The sequence below is a fragment of the Danio aesculapii genome, chromosome 8, assembly GCF_903798145.1.
Source record: "Danio aesculapii chromosome 8, fDanAes4.1, whole genome shotgun sequence".
Classification (NCBI taxonomy): domain Eukaryota; kingdom Metazoa; phylum Chordata; class Actinopteri; order Cypriniformes; family Danionidae; genus Danio; species Danio aesculapii.
The window spans coordinates 27,398,461-27,418,635 of record NC_079442.1 but is presented as its reverse complement, the minus strand read 5'-3'; the positions used below and the strand labels follow the sequence as shown (position 1 = coordinate 27,418,635).

Here is a 20,175-nt window from a genome sequence, read left to right as displayed (position 1 = left end):
CAATCGGTTGTCAGTGTGGTTCAATGTGTGTAGTATTGAACAGCGCGATTGGACGGTGCGCTGTGTCAACGAGGAAGTGAAAACACATGCATACAGTACGAAACATGCTTGATGCAGAATAAACGACATCGCCTTTATTGTCTTTAAAATAAAGGCACAATCTCTACAGGAGACACGTTATGGACATTTTAACTTGATTGAAGTTTGGTTACTACGACTGTACGAGAAACGTGTGGAATCACTGCTGGAACATTCACTTTATGGTAACTATGTCTTGCTGGTGATAACTGATAAGTTATTGACATTCATTATTGTTATAAGTAAACCGATAATCGTTTATAAATGCACATTTTATTGCAACTGCCTTTTGGAAAATCATGTATCTCAAATTGAATTTATTCCTAGAGCAGTTAACAATCATTTCATACCAGCAGAAGACCCTTTATCATTTTTCTTTCTAAGTTTAGAGAGTGATGGTTATTTTCCAAAGCACAGCTATACGGTTAATATAAAATAAACTGGAATTATTTGTAAATGGTGGATGTTAGTGTAATTCCAGGGCTTAATTATTCAGTTAAGGAAGTTTGTTTACCTGACATATCTTAATTCACATCAGGGTTCAAGTTAATATTCCCAAATATTAATTAAACACCTGTCAAATGAAAAAGGCAAAGATAATGAAATACATTTATAAAGTAAGGGTGTTGTGGCTTTTATTTCACTTATTGTAAAATAAATGTAATTAATCCAACATTGTATTTGCATTATGATGCAAAATATCATTTTTTTGACTGACGTTTTCATTTATATATTTATTTATCTCTTTTTTTTAACTTAATTTGAATTACAAGGGTGTTCATAAAGTGCTAAAATGGTCCTGAAACAACAAATAATAATCACACTTTTGTTAATTGTGATAAAAATGATGGCAGTAAAAAATGAATGGGAAAACATATCAGGGGTGCCCAAACATTTTTCTTATGAAGGGCCAAAAACTAAACTTGATTGAGGGTGGTGGGCGGGAGGTAAATATGCCAACCATAAAGTTGTCAATGTAATTTCCTAATTTATTATTATAATTCATTATATAATTTGTTATATAATTTAATTGATACTATAATTTATTGGATTAAATTCAAATACTTTAATTGTATTAATAATTATGCGTTTTTGTGTATTTTATAATGAACATCTTAAAAAAACCAATCCCATTTATAACACAAAAAATACACTTTGCTTGCTGATGTCTTCTGCAATGTCCGCTGTCCATCAAATTACTATTTATTTATTTATTAAAAAAAAAATTCATCTGATTCATTCACAACTTTAAATTGAAACGTTTAATTCCAGTTTGCTTTTTTGTAACTCAACAGTTAAAAAACTAAAATTATGTTAAATTAAAAAAATGACTATCTACGTTAAAGGCATTCTCCCCAATATTCCCCATCATTCTCCCTCTCGTCTCATATGGGATGGAGGGCCAAATCAAAGGTTACCATGTGCCAACCTTTGCCCGTGGGCCTTAGTTTGGGCATCTCTGTTTTATATTATTCCAAATTAATTAAACAAATTTAGTACCCTTAGTAACTGCCATGTGACCGGCAGCACTAGTGGGTTAATTATTATTATATCATAACATCAATTTGATACTGTAATCAATGTCATAGCAAGCATTTTGCATTTGTTCAGTTTCTGCCCTTTGAAAATGACATTTCAGGAGATCAGTCAGTAATGAATAATGCTGTAATGTTTTTGTGTGTCTGTGTGTGTGTGTGCTACAGAAGTATACTGCCTGCCGTGCAGACTGTGTGAAATGGCATCTCCCGTAGAGTCTGCTGTGGTGAAGAGTGTTGTGCTTGTTGCTCCAGTCACTGCACTGGAATTCTTAGGGGAGGATTTCCTTTTGACAGGTGACTGACATTCATTCTTTTAATGAACAGGAAGCAAATCAACAAGCTAACAATCCACGGTGAAGTAAATTTATGTAGACCACGACTCATGGGCCAGTTTGGATGTGATTTCTCTGAGCAACCTGAAGTGTCTCCTAATGTCCCACATAGTTTTATGTAAATTCAGTGCATTTATTAATCACAATGACATTGACTGCATCCGAAATTGTCTACTACTCAGTATGCACAGCATTTGAATTTACTACTCGACTGTTAGAAAAGGACGTTCTATAAAGCATGAATGTGAGTAGTATGAATGAAACTCGGACGTACTACATCTGCCGTTTTGTCATCATCATGTGACCAATGCATCAGTTGTGTTGCTTCACTCCCGTTCATGAATTCTCTCATGGGACATCATGTGATAGCGTAGCGTGTATCAAATGTGTACTTCAGAATCTCACCGGAAGTAGTAGGTCATCTGGGTACTTCTCGCATACTGTTATTTTTAAATTCTATGAATTCGGACGTACTACTCGGCTCGCATACTGTTTTTAACGTACTTTATAGTATGGAAGTATGCAATTTCGGATGCAGCCATTGTGTTTGTATGTTTATTTCATAATGAGGTTGCCCTAAATTGCACTGTAAGTAATCTCCTCGTTTGTTTTTACATAGTTGTATTATTCTCTGGCATTGATTTTACAAATTCTTATTCGGCAATGTTGCCTATTTTAAACGTTTTAGATGTTTTGTCTGTAACTGTGTTCAATTATCTGCTTTGCACTACGATCAATGTTTTCACAAAATGAATTGATTTAGCTTTAGGATTTCATCTTTACCAATATGGGAATGTTATGTTGAAGTGCACATGTGTCTCATATTAAAATTAATTTGCTTAATTCATCCCTGTCAATTGTGTCATATTGTAGGTGAGGGACCAATCCTCTCCGCCTACAATCTTCAAGCATCTCCTAAGAAATGTGCATCTATAAATGTTCTCCAAAACTACCGCATCCATGGGATACGCCCTTATAAAAAACATCAGTCTGGAGGAATACCATTTAGCGGTGCAAGCTCTGTTTCGGACAACATCTACAAGGAGGATATAATTGTTTTTGGAGGAAAAGGAGTTCGGCTTGTCAGCTTTGATTGTGGAGGGCAGTGTCTGAAACTGATTGGTCCTCTCTTGGAGCTGCAAGACTGGGTGCTGGACATTCATTACTTGAAAAGACAACCCCATTCACTGTTAGGCATATCATTGGCCCACAACGCCATAATGCTCCTAGAAGCAGAATCTGGTAACATTATCTCCTTCAACTCATGCATAGAGACTTGTCTTCTTTACTCAGCACTTATGGTTGGTCCAAATTGGGACTCAGTAGTGCTGGTAGGTGGGACGGTCTTCAACCAGCTTGTTTTGTGGAGGCCCACTGGAACCAAGCTCAGTGGTCAGTCTCAAGTAGAGAGACGTCTACTGGGCCACAGTGGAGTCATTTTCAGCCTTTGCTACCTTCAGGAATCTGGATGGCTTGCATCTGCTTCAGATGACCGCAGCGTTCGTTTGTGGAGCGTTGGCACATTGGGTGGAGATGCAGGTTGTGGAAAGGAATCGCCAACATGTCTTCGGGTGCTTTATGGACATCAAGCACGTGTCTTCTGTGTAAAGCTTACACCAAACCGTGTATTTAGTGCAGGAGAAGATGGGGCATGCCTGCTCTGGGAATGGGGAGGTGAAGGGAAGGTGGGATGTGCATTTAGAGGACATAAGTCAGGTGGAGTGAGGGCTTTGGCTGTAAGCGAGGGAAGTATAAGCTGTAGGGAGGGATGGGTGGCTACTGGAGGTGGAGATGGTGGAGTAAGAGTGTGGAGACTGGCCGAGGATAAGAAAAGCAGTGAAGAAACTCAGGAAGAGACTCAGTTGGATCTTGGGTTCAAAGGGCAAGGTTGTCCCAAAGTAGTACGATTGGTGGGGGAGAGTGAAGCAAATGCAATTCTGGTCTGCACTGATCAAGGAGAGGTGTGCTTAAGTCAAGGGGACACCTGGGATGTCATTTGGCAAGGGGGATCTGAATTCCAGTCCTATTGTGTGATGGAGATTGCAAGCATCCAAGTCCAGAATTCGGATTGCATTGTCCAGGTATGTGCAGTAGGTAACCTGAGCGGAGGAGTGCAGGTGTTTCTTGTTGGACAGCCAGGGGTGGGAGTCTTTCTAAGAGCTGGTGAAGGGAAAGTTCACTCCGTACTTTGGGTCAAGGGACTGTTTGGTGAGTTCGGGAAAGGGTGTCTTCTGGCATCAGGCTCTGAGGGATTGGTGTACCGATGGACAATAAATGTCACTGAGGATGAATCAGGCCTGCATATAAAAGAAGAAGCTCTTCTTCCCTTCCTGCTGCCACCCTGTGCCAAACGCTGGTTGACCGCTGCAGTTACTCTGTCACAGAGAAATGGGTTTTACCTGTGTGGTGACCGGAGAGGTTCATTACTTCTTTACATGGAAAGAGAAAAGAATGACAGGATAAATGAAGGGCAAGAAAGCAGAATAAACTCACAAGATCAAGAAATGGAGAACAGACAAAATGAGCTTGTCCGTTCTCTGTCTCCCATCAGCACTCTTTACGGAGTCCATGGGAAGCAAGGTGTGACTTCGGTGTGCGAATACCAGGACTTATGCTACAGTACTGGTCGAGATGGATCTGTAAGAATACTAACTGTTGCAGAGAGCACCCTGAAGGTGCGTAGAGTTCAGCGGGCTTGCAGAGGCATGGACTGGCTGGAGATGGTTCTGTTTTTGGGGTTGGATGGACTAAAGGTGCAAGAAAGTATGCTAAATGAGACAATCGCAAAGAGGAAGAATGATACAGAGAGAGAAAGCATAGCCGAGGCTCGTTTTGCAATGGTTGGCTTTCACTCTGTCCACTTTGTTATATGGGACCCTCATCGACAAGAGAAGCTACTGTCAGTTACCTGCGGAGGGGGTCATCGCTCCTGGGCCTTCAAACGCCCAATAAGCACTCACATAGATACCCAGACACAAGCTCTCGGACAAGGGTACTCTTGTTTTTATCAAGCAAGGAGCTGTCATGGCATCACGTTCATTAGTGTCCACAGACACCAGTGTGAATGGACACACTTTGAAAGAGGGTCTACACGGACGAGGTATCAGCTGTGTGTGTCACCTTGGTAGTTTGTCAAAGTCTGGAGACTTGTCAGAACTTTGGGAGGTTTTTGTTACTGGAGGGGAGGATACCACAATGGGTGTACTTGCCGTCTGTCCACAGAGTGGAATTGTTAAGGTGCTCACGGTTCTAACGGATCATATCTCAATTGTTCGTGCACTGGCTGCAATCAGAAGAGGAGACATGAATGAAAAAGAGAGAGATAATGGGATGGAAACCTCTGTTCTCTCTTCTCTGGTGTTCTCTGCGGGTGGCCGGGCTCAACTGCAGTGTTACCGACTCCTCATTCATTTGGATGAGCAACACAGTCAACCAATCTGTCAAGTCACTCAGATTGCTGGCCATCGATTAGATGAGCAATGGGAACGGAAGCGAAACCGACATAAAACTGTCAAAATGGACCCAGAGACGAGGTGTGTGCATGTTTGTGATTTTTCATGTTAAACATTTTCTGCATTGTCCTACTTTTAGAATAAGGATTGAGAAGAAATATCTTCCATAGTGATTAGAGCAGGGGTGTCCAAACTCGGTCGTGGAGGGCCAGTGTCTTGCATAGTTTAGTTCCAACTTCCTTCTACACACCTACCTGGAAGTTTGTAGTATTCCTAGAAAGAGCTTGATTAGCTGGTTTAGGTGTGTCTAATTGGGGTTGGAACTAAACTTTGCAGGACACTAGTATTAATTCATTAGTTGCAAATACCTTCATTAGATAATAGTACTTGTTTCTTAGATGCTAGTACTTACTTATTACTAGTATATATTCATTAGATACTAGTACATTTTTTTTCTTATTTCAATATTAACTAGTAGCAGTTCTATTATTACTTGTAACAAATAAAAAAAAAGCCATTGACTTCTGTACATTTCTTTAATTGTGACTAGTACACTTTTTACACAAATAATAGTTCACGAGTTCACACTTACAATAGTTTCAGAATAAAGCATATTTGGCGTGCTGTCCGGGGAGAGGGCTCTGAGCTCGGGGAAGACACCCAAACTCGAGTTATTCCTCTTATCAGGAAACAGAGAGGAATAGGGATTCGAGCGAAGTATCTAGCCCGGCCCCAGAACGCTCCCCCCGGGATTGTAATGCTTAAGAGGTGAGGTGACGGGGTGGTGGAGGGATGCTAAAGTCATAAGATGCTGCAGGTAAGACAGCTTTGGTATATATAGGGGTTTGGTCAAGAACTGATTGGATAATAGAATAATTGTCAATGACGTATTTGATACTGAAACTTCTGCGCGTGCTCCTCCCGAAATTTGTTTATAAAACATCACTAGTTTTTCAATAACTATTAGTACTTAATTTGATGCTCTTACTTTATGAAATGGATACAACATTATTTATTTATTACATTAGTTTATTAGATAGATACTAGTACTTATTTGTTAAATACTAGTATATATTTAACAGATACCAATAGTTATTAATTAGGTACTAGTGCTTATTGCACACTAGTATTATTTGTAAATGTTACTAGTAAAAATTCTTGTTTTAACTGATTTTTTTTACTCCTCGAATGCTATGACTTGTCTGAATAACCAAAGTAGAGTTCAATTCATACAAATCTTAGTGTCAAAAAACAAAAATATATCGATATCATCTTGATACAGTTAGGCCTCTCACGATAAGAAAGTTTTGTTGTGCAATATATATTTGCCTTAGAAATTGTTGCGATAAGTGATGTTATTGTCATTTTCAGATCATTTTATGCCACTAATTATATAATGATTATTTCATTTTCTTTTCGGCTTAGTCCCTTTAATAATCTGGGATCGCCACAGCGGAATGAACCGCCAACTTATCCACCATGTGTTTTCCTGCTGCAACCCATCACAGGGGAAACATCCATACACACTCATACCCACACATACACTACGGACAATTTAGCTTACCCAATTCACCTATACCACATGTTTTTGGACTTGTGGAAATCTGAGCACCCAGAGGAAACCCATGCAAACACAGGGAGAACATGCAAACTCCACACAGAAATGCCAACTGACCCAGCCGGGGCTCGAACCCACTGCACCACCATGCTGCACCTATATAATGATTATATAACTGCATAATAATAATACAAATAGCCAGAGACACTTTAAATTTTGTATAATTATTAAGGTTATTTAGATTCTATAATTTGGTGTTAAAAAGGTAAACATCTTTAACGTCAAGCCTTAAAAGGTAAATGTCCTATTAGGTAAATGCCCATTATAAACTTTGACACCGCTGAGGTATAATGTAAATGTCATTGTAAAGTGGCTTTAACATTATTTGTGAATATGTAAATATATATTGCAACGGCAAAAATTATTGTGGTCATCTCCAAGTATTGCACGATAAGTTGATATATTGATTATTGTGACAGGCCTTATTACAGTATCAGTATCTGATAAGCATGCACAGTACTAGTATCTATTGAATTAGTACTAGTACTTAATGTAAAATATTCTAGTGACTAAAAATGAGTACTGGTATACTGTTACCTTTTTAAAGATTAAATGTTACCACAACTTGCAATATATGACCATCTTCACAGAAGAAATATATCTAGAAGCATGTGAAATCTTAATGTATTTTTTATATGTCGAATGAAATGTAATTAAAATCAACTGAGTTCAATGATGTTTGATGATTGGTTTCAGAACATTTCTGACCACCAGATGGCAGACAATACAACATACCGCTTCATATTGCAACTGTGCTTTCTTACTGAGAGATTTTATTGTGCAAATGCTTTCTTGTGTTTGCAGGTACATGTCTATTGCTGTAGTGCAGAACGAGAGTGAAGAAGTCCTGCTGGCTCTGGGGTGTAGTGATGGTGCAGTGAGGTAATTTAATGTGAGGTTGTGAAATTTCATAAAACAAAAGCTTTGTGCTTTTGTCTCATTCTGAGCCTGGTTATGTTTTCTCTCTCAGGCTCCTCAGTGTGAATGAGAGCAGTAGGAGTGTTGATGTGCTTTGGGAGTGTTTTTATCATCAGCGGTGTGTACTCAGTGTCGCCACCTACAAACTGGAGGACTCCCAGGGCAGAAAGTAAGGATTCTGTACATTAAGACTTATTTTAAAGATTTTTTAAACTTGTTTCTCAATGTCTTTCTCTTTCTTTCTCAGGCTTTTGTTGCTGTTCAGTGCCACTACAGATGGTTGTATATCTGTGTGGGATTTAACAGCAGTTTTGAACAGTAAGGCTAGTGTCAGCTGGCAGGGTGAGTCATAGATACACCAGAACATAAACACTTGGGGGTTTTATTAACGTGATAATTTTTAATGTTTGTATAACTGTTGCGTCTTGCAATTTTACGAAGATTTCATATCAAGTATACGCTAAATCAGTTTACAATCTTTATTTTGCAATCGCACATTGTTTTTCTTAAGGTGATTAATTAATCTTTAAATTAAAAGATGACCAATTGCTTATAAGTTTGGAGTGGTGGTCTTTCAGTTTTCATCAAGTTGATTACTTCTATAGCAACTGCAATGCAATATTTTTAGACTCGCCCCTCTTACTGTTAGCTTGCTATGATAGAATGATGCATAAAGAAAGCTCCGCCCCTACTTAACATACTGAAATGAAAGACTCAGCAACTTTCGTTTCACAGGATCTGTTAAGTTTTTGTGTTTGGATGTTGTCATTTGTTAGCTATAATTATTCATAAATCATTCATTCATTTTCTTTTTGGCTTAGTCCCTTTATTATTAATCAGGGGTAGCCACAGCAGAATGAGCCGCCAACTTATCCAGCATATGTTTTACACAGCGGATGCCCTTCCAGCTGCAAGCCATCACTGGGAAACGCCCACACACTCTCATTTACACATACATTTAGGACAATTTAGCTTACCAAATTCACCTATAGCACATGTCTTTGGACTGTGGGGGAAACCAGAGCACCTGGAGGAAACCAACTGCCAACATGGGGAGAACATACAAACTCCACACAGATATGCCAACTGACACAGAAATGCCGCCCTTATTTATAAATAATTTTGTTAATAGTAATAAAGCTGATATAAAATATAACATTAGATGAAAAGCGAGTCAGAATGGTGCCCTGAAAAATTATTGAAAAATGTGTACTAAAGTATTAAAATAGTTAAAATGTAAAATTTTAAAAGGTAAAATTAAAAAATCAATAAATTAAAAAAAAGTAATAAACAAATATATATTTACACACACAACACACACACACGTGTATGTATATACACAGTTGAAGTCAGAAGTATTAGCCCCACTTACAATTTTTTTTTTCTGTTTTAAATATTTGCCAAATGATTTTTAGCAAAGCAAGGAAATTTTCACAGTATGTCTGATAATATTTTTTCTTCTGGAGAAAGTCTTTTTTGTTTTATTTCAGCTCGAACAAAAGCAGTTTTAATTTTTTAAACACCATTTAAAGGTCAAAATTATTAGCCCCTTTAAGCTATATATTTTTTTGATATTCTACAGAACAAACCATCGTTATACATTAACTTGCCTAATTACTCTAACTTGCCTAGTTAACATAAGTAACCTAGTTAAGCCTTTAAATGTCACTTTAAGCTGTATAGAAGTGTCCTGAAAAATATCTAGTCAAATATTATTTACTGTCATCATTATTAGAAATGAGTTATGAAAACTATTATGTTTAGAAATATTAAAATCTTTTCTCCATTAAACAGAAATTGGAGGAAAAAAATAAACGGGGAGAGCGGATGGGCTAATAACTCAGGGGGGCTAATAATTCTGACTTAAAACTGTAATAAAACTGTATTTATATATATTTATATGTATGTATCTGTATTTATATTTATATTCTGTAAAAATGACAAAAACACTTTAAATTGTTTTACAAATTTTTTATATAAAAATAAATCAAATGTATAAGTATACAAAAGCACTATATTCGAATATAAATAACTAACTTGTCAATTTGTGTCTGTGCTTTAGGTCCGTCTGCCCCATTCTTTTCCATACCTGTTCATCAAAGTGGAGTTAATACGCTTGCCTTATCACCAAGGATAGAGAAGGGACAAACGGTAGATAACGTTATCTCTTTGGCCAGTGGTGGAGATGACGGACAGCTGTCTCTACTGCACATTAAGATAGATCAGGCTGAGCAGGAGAATGGAGGTGCGTCTTTACAGCTGCTTTCTCATTGGTCGATACCCCTGGCACATTCCTCCCCTCTCACTGGCTTATGTTTATTAAGCCCCACCTTCCTGGCTTCCACTTCACCTGACCAGCGCATGTGTTTGTGGAGTGTGGAAAGTGACGGACTCCGCCCACTGAAGGTGCGGTTTTCACACATCGCAGATGCTGCTGGGTTGTGGGCATGGCATGGGATGGGGCAAGAGGGAGGAGCGTGGATTATTGTTTGTGGGCAGGGCTTACAGTTGTTTCAGTTAACGGAAAGAGAAATAGATGAAGCCGATAACAGGAGAGCAGAAAAAGAGGAGAGAAAGAAAGTGGTGTTTTTACATCATTCTTTAAGGACATTACACTAATGTTATTTTATGTGATCTATAAGAATTTTATCTGTAAAATTTGAGATTTTTAAAAAATAAAGATATATAATATTAATTTAATACATGTGTTGTTTTTTACAGTGTCCGAGGAAAAATGAGTCTTGTGAGGACATTTGTTTTCTGTATGGAATAACAGTGTATGCAGCACCAGACAAGTTTGGACAGATATTATTTTTCTGTAGATTTACTATTGTAGTTTGCATTAAAAATTTTCATTTGAATTCGTAGTTGAGTTTTTGCTCATCCAAACAATTTATATATTCCAAAGTTTATATGTGTTGTTGTTATTTTTATTAGTTTATGTAGTTGTAATCACCTTTTTGTTTTAGTTATTTTAGTTTTAAGTTAATTAAGAAAGAAATTTAAAAAATATCATAAAATTAACAAAAGAACGAAATAATTACAAAGTTAATTTTGTCATCAAAATAAGTCAATTTAAAGTATTCCTATTTAATACTTAAATAGAATATAAATAAGTCTTTGATTACACTTCTGTATAAAATTCTTCAAATTATAAAAGTGATCAAATTATGCATATTTTTAAATATAGATTTTTTTTTTCCAAATGTTTATAGATTTTTTTCCTCTTCCCCCATCAACTAGGCATACAATAACAATGCAGCCTACAAAACAGCACACATTTACACCCTTCTTATATATGTACTGTATATATATATATATATATATATATATATATATATATATATATATATATATATATATATATATATATATATATATATATAGTCCTCAGCATATATAAGTACACCCCTCACTAATCTCTTTTTTAAATTCATATTTTTATTAGGAAGCTATACAATATTATATTTGTGCATATACATTAGATTAGTCAGTACTGAAGCCAAATCTGGAGCTAATCTAATTAAGTAACTTGCAATAATGGTCCAAAAATTTGTAAACCCAAATTTATATGTTATAAAAAAATATTAAGTACAAATTTAAAAAAGAGGAAATATCAAGAGAAACAAAACAATTAAAAATGTATTTGAAATTTTGTAGGTTGTAATGTTTTTTCTGAATTGGTTTTTAATTGAATTGTATTATATTTCAATTTCTAAATATTTTGGTGACTAAAACATTATTGTAATAAATTTATCTGTTTAATAAATTTTTTGTTTGTTTAAATGCACCAAAATACATTGCCTATATTCACTGAGAAATAGATACAAATATTCAATTTCAAAATGGGGTGCACTCAATTATGCTGAGCATTGTACATACATACATATACACATTTTAATGACATAACAAAAAAAAGTAAAAAATCAATAAATAATAAAGAATTTAAACATTGAAAAATAGATAATGAAAATATAACAAAACAATAATACAATAAAAAAACTGCATGTTTACAAACACACAATTTACATAATATTTATATTTGCTTCCCAAAGATGCTTCCGCTCCAGTCCAACACAGTTCAATATTTCTTTTTCCCACAATTCTATGGATGGAGCATCTATGTGTTTCCAGCACAATGCAATAGCCCTTCTAGCTTGAAGAAAACCAAAATCCAGTTTCTTTGTCTTTCTAATTGTCTTCTAATTTCTAATAGTTCTATTAGAGACAAACCAAAAAAACAGATCTTGGCAAATGAGCTTGGCATTCAAGGGCATTTTGATATTAAACATGTCTGACATACTTTAAATGATCTCTTTCTAAAGCTTTTGTATTTTAGGCAATGATATAGTGTACCTTTATCATCTAAACATTTAGTAAATACTGATATTTAATTTAGTTTGCACTTTTGTCTGTGCACAATTCAATTGTAATATGAATATGAATAATATGAATATGTCTTTACTTTAACTTAGAATATGTTCAAACTTTTAAATACTACCAAGTATGAGTTTGTGTTTGTATTTGTGTGTGTGCGTGCGTGTGTGTGTGTGTGTGTAAGTGGCTCTTGGGTTGAAGATAGATTCAAGTGTGTATAATGTATCATTGTTTTCCTGGGCCACGGGCCAACAGGTGTGTATGCGAGAGAGAGAGAGAGAGAGAGGGTACATGGTGTGTTGGGGGGCTTTGGCTGTGCAAGCGATTTATAAATATTTCACCCTCTTCTCCGGTTCCCTTTTGTTCATCATCATAGTGGCTCGATGGCCAAACCCTTTAATCCACAGCTAAAGCAATGAAAGCCTGAGCAGCACGTGAGGGAGAGATAGAAAAGCCTGTACAGAATTTGAAAGGAAAATAGTTTATAAACTGAGCGTGTTGTGAAAAAAAATGAACAAAAACTGAAAGAAATATGAAGAGAAGATAAGTAAGGTGAGTATAAAAATAACTCAAGCTTGAAGATATTTTGCATATGCAACCAGCTTTATTTAGTTTAGTTGAGAAGCTATTCGTTTTAGATATTTTGCAATTTTTTGTCAATTTTTTGGTGTGATTTTTGCCATTTTTCTAAGAACATTTTATGTTTATACAGCTTTTTTTTAATTGCCAAGTTATTTTGGTACACAAGGTAAACCGTTAAAAATGTACTTTCATTTGGTTTACCTTGTGTACTAAAATAACTTGGCAATTAAAAGAAAAACTGTTAAAGAAAAATGGCTTAAACACGCCACAAAATATGTACACATTAGCTTTGAAAATGTTATTGTTATGAAGAAATATTTTCAATTACTCTATAATTTACCTCAAAAATGGGGAAAAAGTTTCAAAATGCAAAAATAATGATGGTTAAAGTGAAATGTATTTGTTTTATTTCAGTTAATGTTTTTGACTTCAGTAAAGAAAGTTTTAACTGAATTTGTGTTATGAGGCTGATCACTTTGGTGGGGGGAAAAGATGTCTCGAATCAGGGAAGCACATAAAGAGATGGAATCTGGAAAGAAGGCCACTAAGACGACACAAAAACGAAAGAAAAAGGAGGCTGAAAATGACAAGGTAGGAGCATTCTGCTACACAAAAATTACCAATCTCTTTTTTAAATACAAGTAAATGTATAGTATCATCGCATTCACACTCAAAGCGAAAGGCTTTTTAACCCCTGCTGAATTCGAGAGAATAATACATGCATTTATATCCTTATGTTTGGACTACTGCAACTCTATTTATATAGGTATTGGTCAATCCTACAGTTGAAGTCAGAATTATTAGCCCCCGTTAATTTTTTTTTCCCCCAATTTCTGTTTAACAGAGAGAAGATTTTTTTTTTTCAACACATTTCTAAACATAATAGTTTTAATAACTGATTTATTTTATCTTTGCCATGATGACAGTAAATAATATGGGAATAGACATTTTTCAAAACACTTCTACAGTATACAGCTTAAAGTGACATTTAAAGGCTTAACTGGGTTAATTAGGATAACTAGGCAGGTTAGGGTAATTAGGCAAGTTATTGTATAATGATAGTTTGTTGTGTAGACTATCGGAAAAAATAGCATAATGGGGCTAATAATTTTGACCTTAAAATGTTTTTTTTTTTATTAAAAACTGTTTTTATTCTAGCCGAAATAAAACAAATAAGACTTTCTCCAGAAGAAAAATTATTATCAGACATACTGTGAAAATTTCCTTGGTCTTTTAAACATCATTTGGGAAATGTTCAAAACAGAAAAAAGTCAAAGGGGGGTTTAATAATTCTGATTTCAACTGTATTTAAATCACCTACAAGTGGTCCATAAGGCAGTTGCTAGATTTCTTACTGGCACTGTAAATTTGATCATATTACCCCCATCTTACTCTCTCCGGTTGCCGGTATGTTTTAGAATAGAGTTTAAAATTGTACTCTTTGTTTTTAAGGTTTTAAATGGTGTAGCACCTTCTTATCTTTCTGAACTTGTGACTGTTTACATATATGCTAGATGTTTAAGGTCATCAAGTCAGAAATTGTTAAAAGTTCCCAGATCAAAATTAAAGTAAAAGGGAGCTTTTTTCTTCATGGGCCTCAAATTGTGGAATGGTCTACCTCTCTCTAATCTCTACTGAATCCATGTTCAAGGGGAAACTGAAACTTCACCTTTTAGAAAAGGCTTTTAATACTGGAGGTAGCTGAGTTTGCTGTTTTTTGTTTCATTTTGTATGTATTGTATGTTGTTTTATTCCTTTGATCTTATTTGAGCATTTGTAATACAATTTTTGTACTGCACAATAGTCAACAACTGCTGTTGTATAGCGCTTTATAAATTAAGTAAGTCTAAGTGAAACAATTAAGAAGTCTTTACACAGTAATGATGACATATGAACTGTTTTACTATACAGGAAAATGGAGTGATGTCAAAAGAAAGGCTTCCTCTGATTGGTTCATCAGGCAACAGATCTGCAGGTATGGTAAACACTGTACCTTCAAACTTTTGCAGTCTATATGAAATCAATACTGCAATTGATATGGGGCAAAATTAGTGGATTAGCAGAAATCAAAGGTTTTCAGAGAACTTATGTAAAGGTTCACTGCATGCATGATATATAAACTGTGTGTTTACATTGATCTTGTCTCCTCCTGTGTACACAATGTTACCTGAGCTCTTCAACAGACAATGCAAGTGTAAACTCAAGGAAATTTAGCAGGTGTTAAATTAATTAGCTGCTTTTGTTCCATCATTCGCCTTTGTACTTGTACTTGATAGAAGAGATTGGAACTGAGCGTGTGTGAAGGAGGATGACGAATTCTGCAAGATCTTGTTTCCTCCTCAAAGTGGAAAACTTACAAGATAATTGCTTAAATTGAAAACGTTTTGGTGAAATCTCAATACAGAATTGCAATTGTGAGAAATCTAGTTCTAAATATACCAAGCTGGACCTCCTTTTGCTTTAGAATTTTAATTATTTTGGCATCGAGTCAACAAGATACTTAAATCATTCATTCATTCTCTTTTCGGCTTAGTTGCTTCATTAATCTGGGGTCGCCACAACAGAATGAACTGCCAACTTATCCAGCATATATTTTATGCAGCGGATACCCTTTTAGCTGCAACCCAACACTGGGAAACACCCGTACACACTCCTTCACACACATATACTATGGCCAATTTGGCTTATTCAATTCACCTAAAGGCTTAAAGGGGAGTTGGGTAGGCCAAATTGTCTGTAGTGTATGTGTGTGAATGAGAGTGTATGGTGTTTAGTGATGGGTTGTAGCTGGAAGGGCATCCGCTGCGTAAAACATATGCTGGATAAGTTGGCGGTTCATTCCGCTGTGGCGACCTCAAATTAATAAAGGGACTAAGCTGAAAAGAAAATGAATGAATGAATATCTTTGTGTTTAACAGGAGAAAGTCAAACAGGCAAAGGGTGAGTAAATGATGACAGACTTTTCAGTTTTGGGTGAACTCTCCCTTTAAATAAATAGTTGCTCTGACTTATAAGGTTTAACTCCTGGTATCAATTAAACATGTCATTTCTTATTGATATCAGCAGCTAGCATAACACATGCTAATTATAACTTTCTGTGTTAATTTAAGGAACAAGCGTAAAACTACTCACTATCATTGCTTAAGACAACAGCAATGCACTAAAAGCTGAAACGTTTTTCCCTTGTTCACACAGATCCACAAATCTGACTTAAGTACTGAGTTTTGCATGTCAGGCCAGTAGATGGAAATGTCCATTTGTAAAGAAACACTTTGTCTCTGCAGGCGTATGGTCCAGTAGTTCACCATAGTTGTTTTGTTTGTCAAACAGACATAAAACATATCCGCATAACTTCACCTTTTGCAAAAATAAATGCGTCTTTGCGGTTTAAATTGTAATTATCTATATATTTAAAGGGATAATTCACGCAGAAATGAACATTTTCTCATTAACTTACACTCTAATTGTTCTAAATTTTATTATAAGTTTCTTTCTTCTGTTGCACACGCGCACACACACACACTCCCACACACACACACACACACACACACACACACACACACACACACACACACACACACACACAGAAGTATTCTGAATAATGAAGAATGAAGAATGTTGGAAAAAAGCAGCCATTGAAATCCTTAGTAGTAATCTCACACACACATACACACGCACACATACAAAAAAAACCACGATGGAAGTCAATGGCTGTTTTTTTTCCAGCATTCTTCAGTTTATCTTCCTTTGTGTTCAGCAGAAGAAAGAAACTCATACAGGTTTGGAACAAGTGGAGGCTGAGTAAGTTATAATTGAATATAAATTCAATATAATTAATTAATATAATGTTTCATTAGGTCACACTTTATTTTGATGGTCTGTTTGATGAATTTAAGTTACACTGCATCTACGTGCCAACTAATTCTTGTTAGATTATAAGTAGACTGTTAGGTTGGGGTTAGTGTAAACTGACATGTACTTGCAAAGTTTCTAATAGTCAGTTAAATGTCTGTTGAAGGAGCAGTATCAACAGATATTAAGCAGACTGTCTACTAATACTCTAATGGACCATCAAAATAAAGTGTAACCTTTCATTTTGAATGAATTTAATTGTAAGAAGAAAATAGTCTTCAATACTGTTCTGAATGTATCCTTTCTTTGTCTGCTTTACTTTTCAGCGAGGCCTTCACTCTTCACCTCTCATCATCCTCTTCAGCCCGACTCCAAAAAGCGTGGCCCTCCTCTGGTCTCTTCGGGGGCCCCTGATGGCATGGCACCATGGGAAGGCTCCTCCCACTCCGAGTCCTCCTTCAGCAGTTTCCCTCCTCCACCCTCACCCGTTCCTCTTGCCCACTCAAAGCCAATCACAGCTCCAGATCCTCCTCCCGCTCCTCCTCCTCCTCCTCCTCCTCGCTCCTCAAACCCTCAGCCTGACACAGAACGCAGCACCCGGGTGAAGCGCAGGCCCGTCCCGCCACGACACCCCCCCAGACCACCCCGTCTGCCCCCACTCAGGCAGATCAGCAACCTCAGCTTCTCCCGCAGCTTCACCTTCTCCTTCTTCGAGCTGCCGGTTCATCAGTCTGCCAGGAGCCGCGCGGAGAGACTGCGAGATCTCACTCTGCTGCTCCGACAGTTTCGCTACTGAGGAAAAACATGCGGCTGTAAGTGCACATCTACAGCAGAGATGCAGAACTGTGTGCGCACATTCACACCAAATGCTCAAAATGGCCAGCTTTTGGCTTTTGCCAGGGTTTTATTGTAGGTTAAAGATAGTCTTTGGAATGTTTAATATTTATCTTATTTTTTTATTTAAATTTTTGTTAAAGTTTTAGTAACTTGGTTGTACACTTTGTCATTTTTTTGTTTCTGTTTTAAAATGCGTCTTTTATACACTACCTGACAAAAGTCTAGTCGCCAATCCAAGTTTTAAGAACAACAAATAATAACTTGACCTCTAGTTTATCATTTGGTATCAGACGTGGCTAATATGAAAGGCAAAGGCTTCTAGATTAGGCTTATTTTACCAAAATAAAATATAATCATGTCTTGATTTTTAATTATTTAATTAGGACAGTGAGGTCTGACTTTGCGGAGACAAAAGTCTTGTCAGTTAACAGAAATAATGTCCAGTATAGAATATAAAGTCATGGTGCAGTGGGAAAAGAATTAATATTGTGTTTGACTCTCCTGAGCTTGGAGGACTGCATCCATACATCTCTACAATGACTCAAATAACTTATTAATAAAGTCATCAGGAATAGCAAAGAAAGCGTTCTTGCAGGACTCCCAGAGTTCAACAAGATTCTTTGGATTCATCTTCAATGCCTCCTTCTTCATTTAACCCCAGACATGCTCAATAATGTTTATGTCTGGTGACTGGGCTGGCCAATCCTAGATCACCTTAACCTTCTTTGCTTTCAGGAACTTTGATGTGGAGACTGAAGTATGAGAAGGAGCGCTATCCTGCTGAAAAATTTGCCCTCTTATGTGGTTTGTAATGTAATGGGCAGCACAAATGTCTTGATACCTCAGGCTGTTGATGTTGCCATCCACTCTGCAGATCTCTTGCACGCCCCATACTGAATTTTTCCTTCACCAAACTTGACTGATTTCTATGATAATCTTGGCTCCATGTGGGTTCCATTAGGTCTTCTGCAGTATTTGTGATGATAGGGATGCAGTTCATCAGACGATTCATCTGAAAAATCTACCTTCTGCCACTTTTCCAAATGATCAACTAGAAGTCAAGTTATTATTTGTTGCTTTTACAACTGGGTTCAACAACAAGACTTTTTTCAAGTTGTGTAGTCTTTGTTTTAGATTTATTGCACATAGTTTTAGTTTTTATTTAAGCACATATTTCTGTTTATTCAGTTAGCATTTATTCAAGTAACAAAAATGTTCATATTTATCATATATTGTCATTAAGTTTCTGACTCATTGTTTCTTGAAGTCTGTGTGAAATCAAAATGTACATTGTTTATTTTGCTTGCACACATTGTTTTTCATTAGGTGAACAATGAATCTGTGCAAGTTAATCTACTGAAAAAAAAGTTTGCTTTGGTAATCTTCAAGCATGTCTGACCATTTACTTGGGAGTGGTGGTTCTTCTGTTGACGTCAGTTTGACGGCTTCGGACCCAATGTTCCTAACTATGCCTTCTTTCTGTTAGTTTTAACAACATCCAGTTCATGTAATCATCTTAAATGAGACCTCCTGAAGTTAAAAAATAGAATGATTTTGCAAAATATATTTTCTAAATTGATGCATACAGAACTATTCGATTTATTTGCAGTATTCAGAGCAAGTGTGTTACGCTCACTTACTTTCCTTTGGCTAATTCCCTGATTTATTCATAGTGGAATGAACCCACAATTACTCTGGCAATTGTATTACACAGCGGATGCCCTTCCAGCTGCGACCAGCACGGAGAGTATACAACCCTCAGTGCTGGGAAACACCCACACTGTCTCTCATTCTCATGTTTTTGGACTGTACATTATAAGCAACATTAATATACCTAAAAATGAACAGTAATCTCTTTACCTTTTCAGTGGATAAGTAATGTTATTACAGTAACTAATCATTTAGTAACTAACTAATTACATCAAATATGGTTAGCAATATTGAAAACAGTTGTACTGATTACCAGGTTTGTTGAAACGAATGTTTTTATTTTCTAGATTCTTTGATGAATGGACAGTTTAAACCAGTTTTACTTTAGTTTTTATTTTGTTTTAATAAAATGGTGGAATAAAGTAGTGGAAAAATATATACTGACTGAGTAATGGAATTTCCCTACTTATTTTTTTTAATCCATTTATTACTTAAATAAGGCTTGTTAGATGTATAATTAGAGCATGTGTGGGTGGGAGATTTTACTACTGTTTTTGTAGTTGAGCATGGTCAGATATAAAGCAATGGAACACAGAAGTGCACAAAATGACTACAGAGTTTATTATGCAGGGTGGAGGAAATGCAAGACAATATTAAAGAACAGAAAACAATAATATTACAGGAGAGAAGTTCATCCATCCCACAGGTGTCCTGAGGTTTAGCTGATCTGCTCAGGTCTTGTGCACAGGGGTAATAAAGTGGTTTCCTCAGGACAGATGGGACAGAATTCAGGGAACTCTCTTGACAAGGTAAGAAACTAATTGATGATAAGCTTATTTCCTTTTTATTACAGACTCACTTGCACAGTCACCTGTCCTCACGTGTGCAGCTTTCATCTCTTATCAGTTTGACTTTCTGATGTTTTTGCACACTTACTCAAC

At 36.2% G+C, this 20,175-nt stretch overlaps 1 protein-coding gene across 1 annotated transcript; it reads left to right on the top strand.

Annotated features, from left to right (window-relative positions):
- The first annotated feature begins 77 nt into the window (after positions 1–77).
- On the top strand, positions 78–10,636 carry wdr6 (WD repeat domain 6). The gene is given in 8 exon segments (XM_056463536.1): positions 78–263; positions 1,782–1,910; positions 2,822–4,932; positions 4,934–5,481; positions 7,823–7,900; positions 7,989–8,105; positions 8,184–8,278; positions 9,999–10,636. Coding segments are annotated over 7 exon segments (3,603 nt in total). The 5' UTR covers positions 78–263; positions 1,782–1,813; the 3' UTR covers positions 10,556–10,636.
- The last annotated feature ends 9,539 nt before the right edge of the window (positions 10,637–20,175 follow it).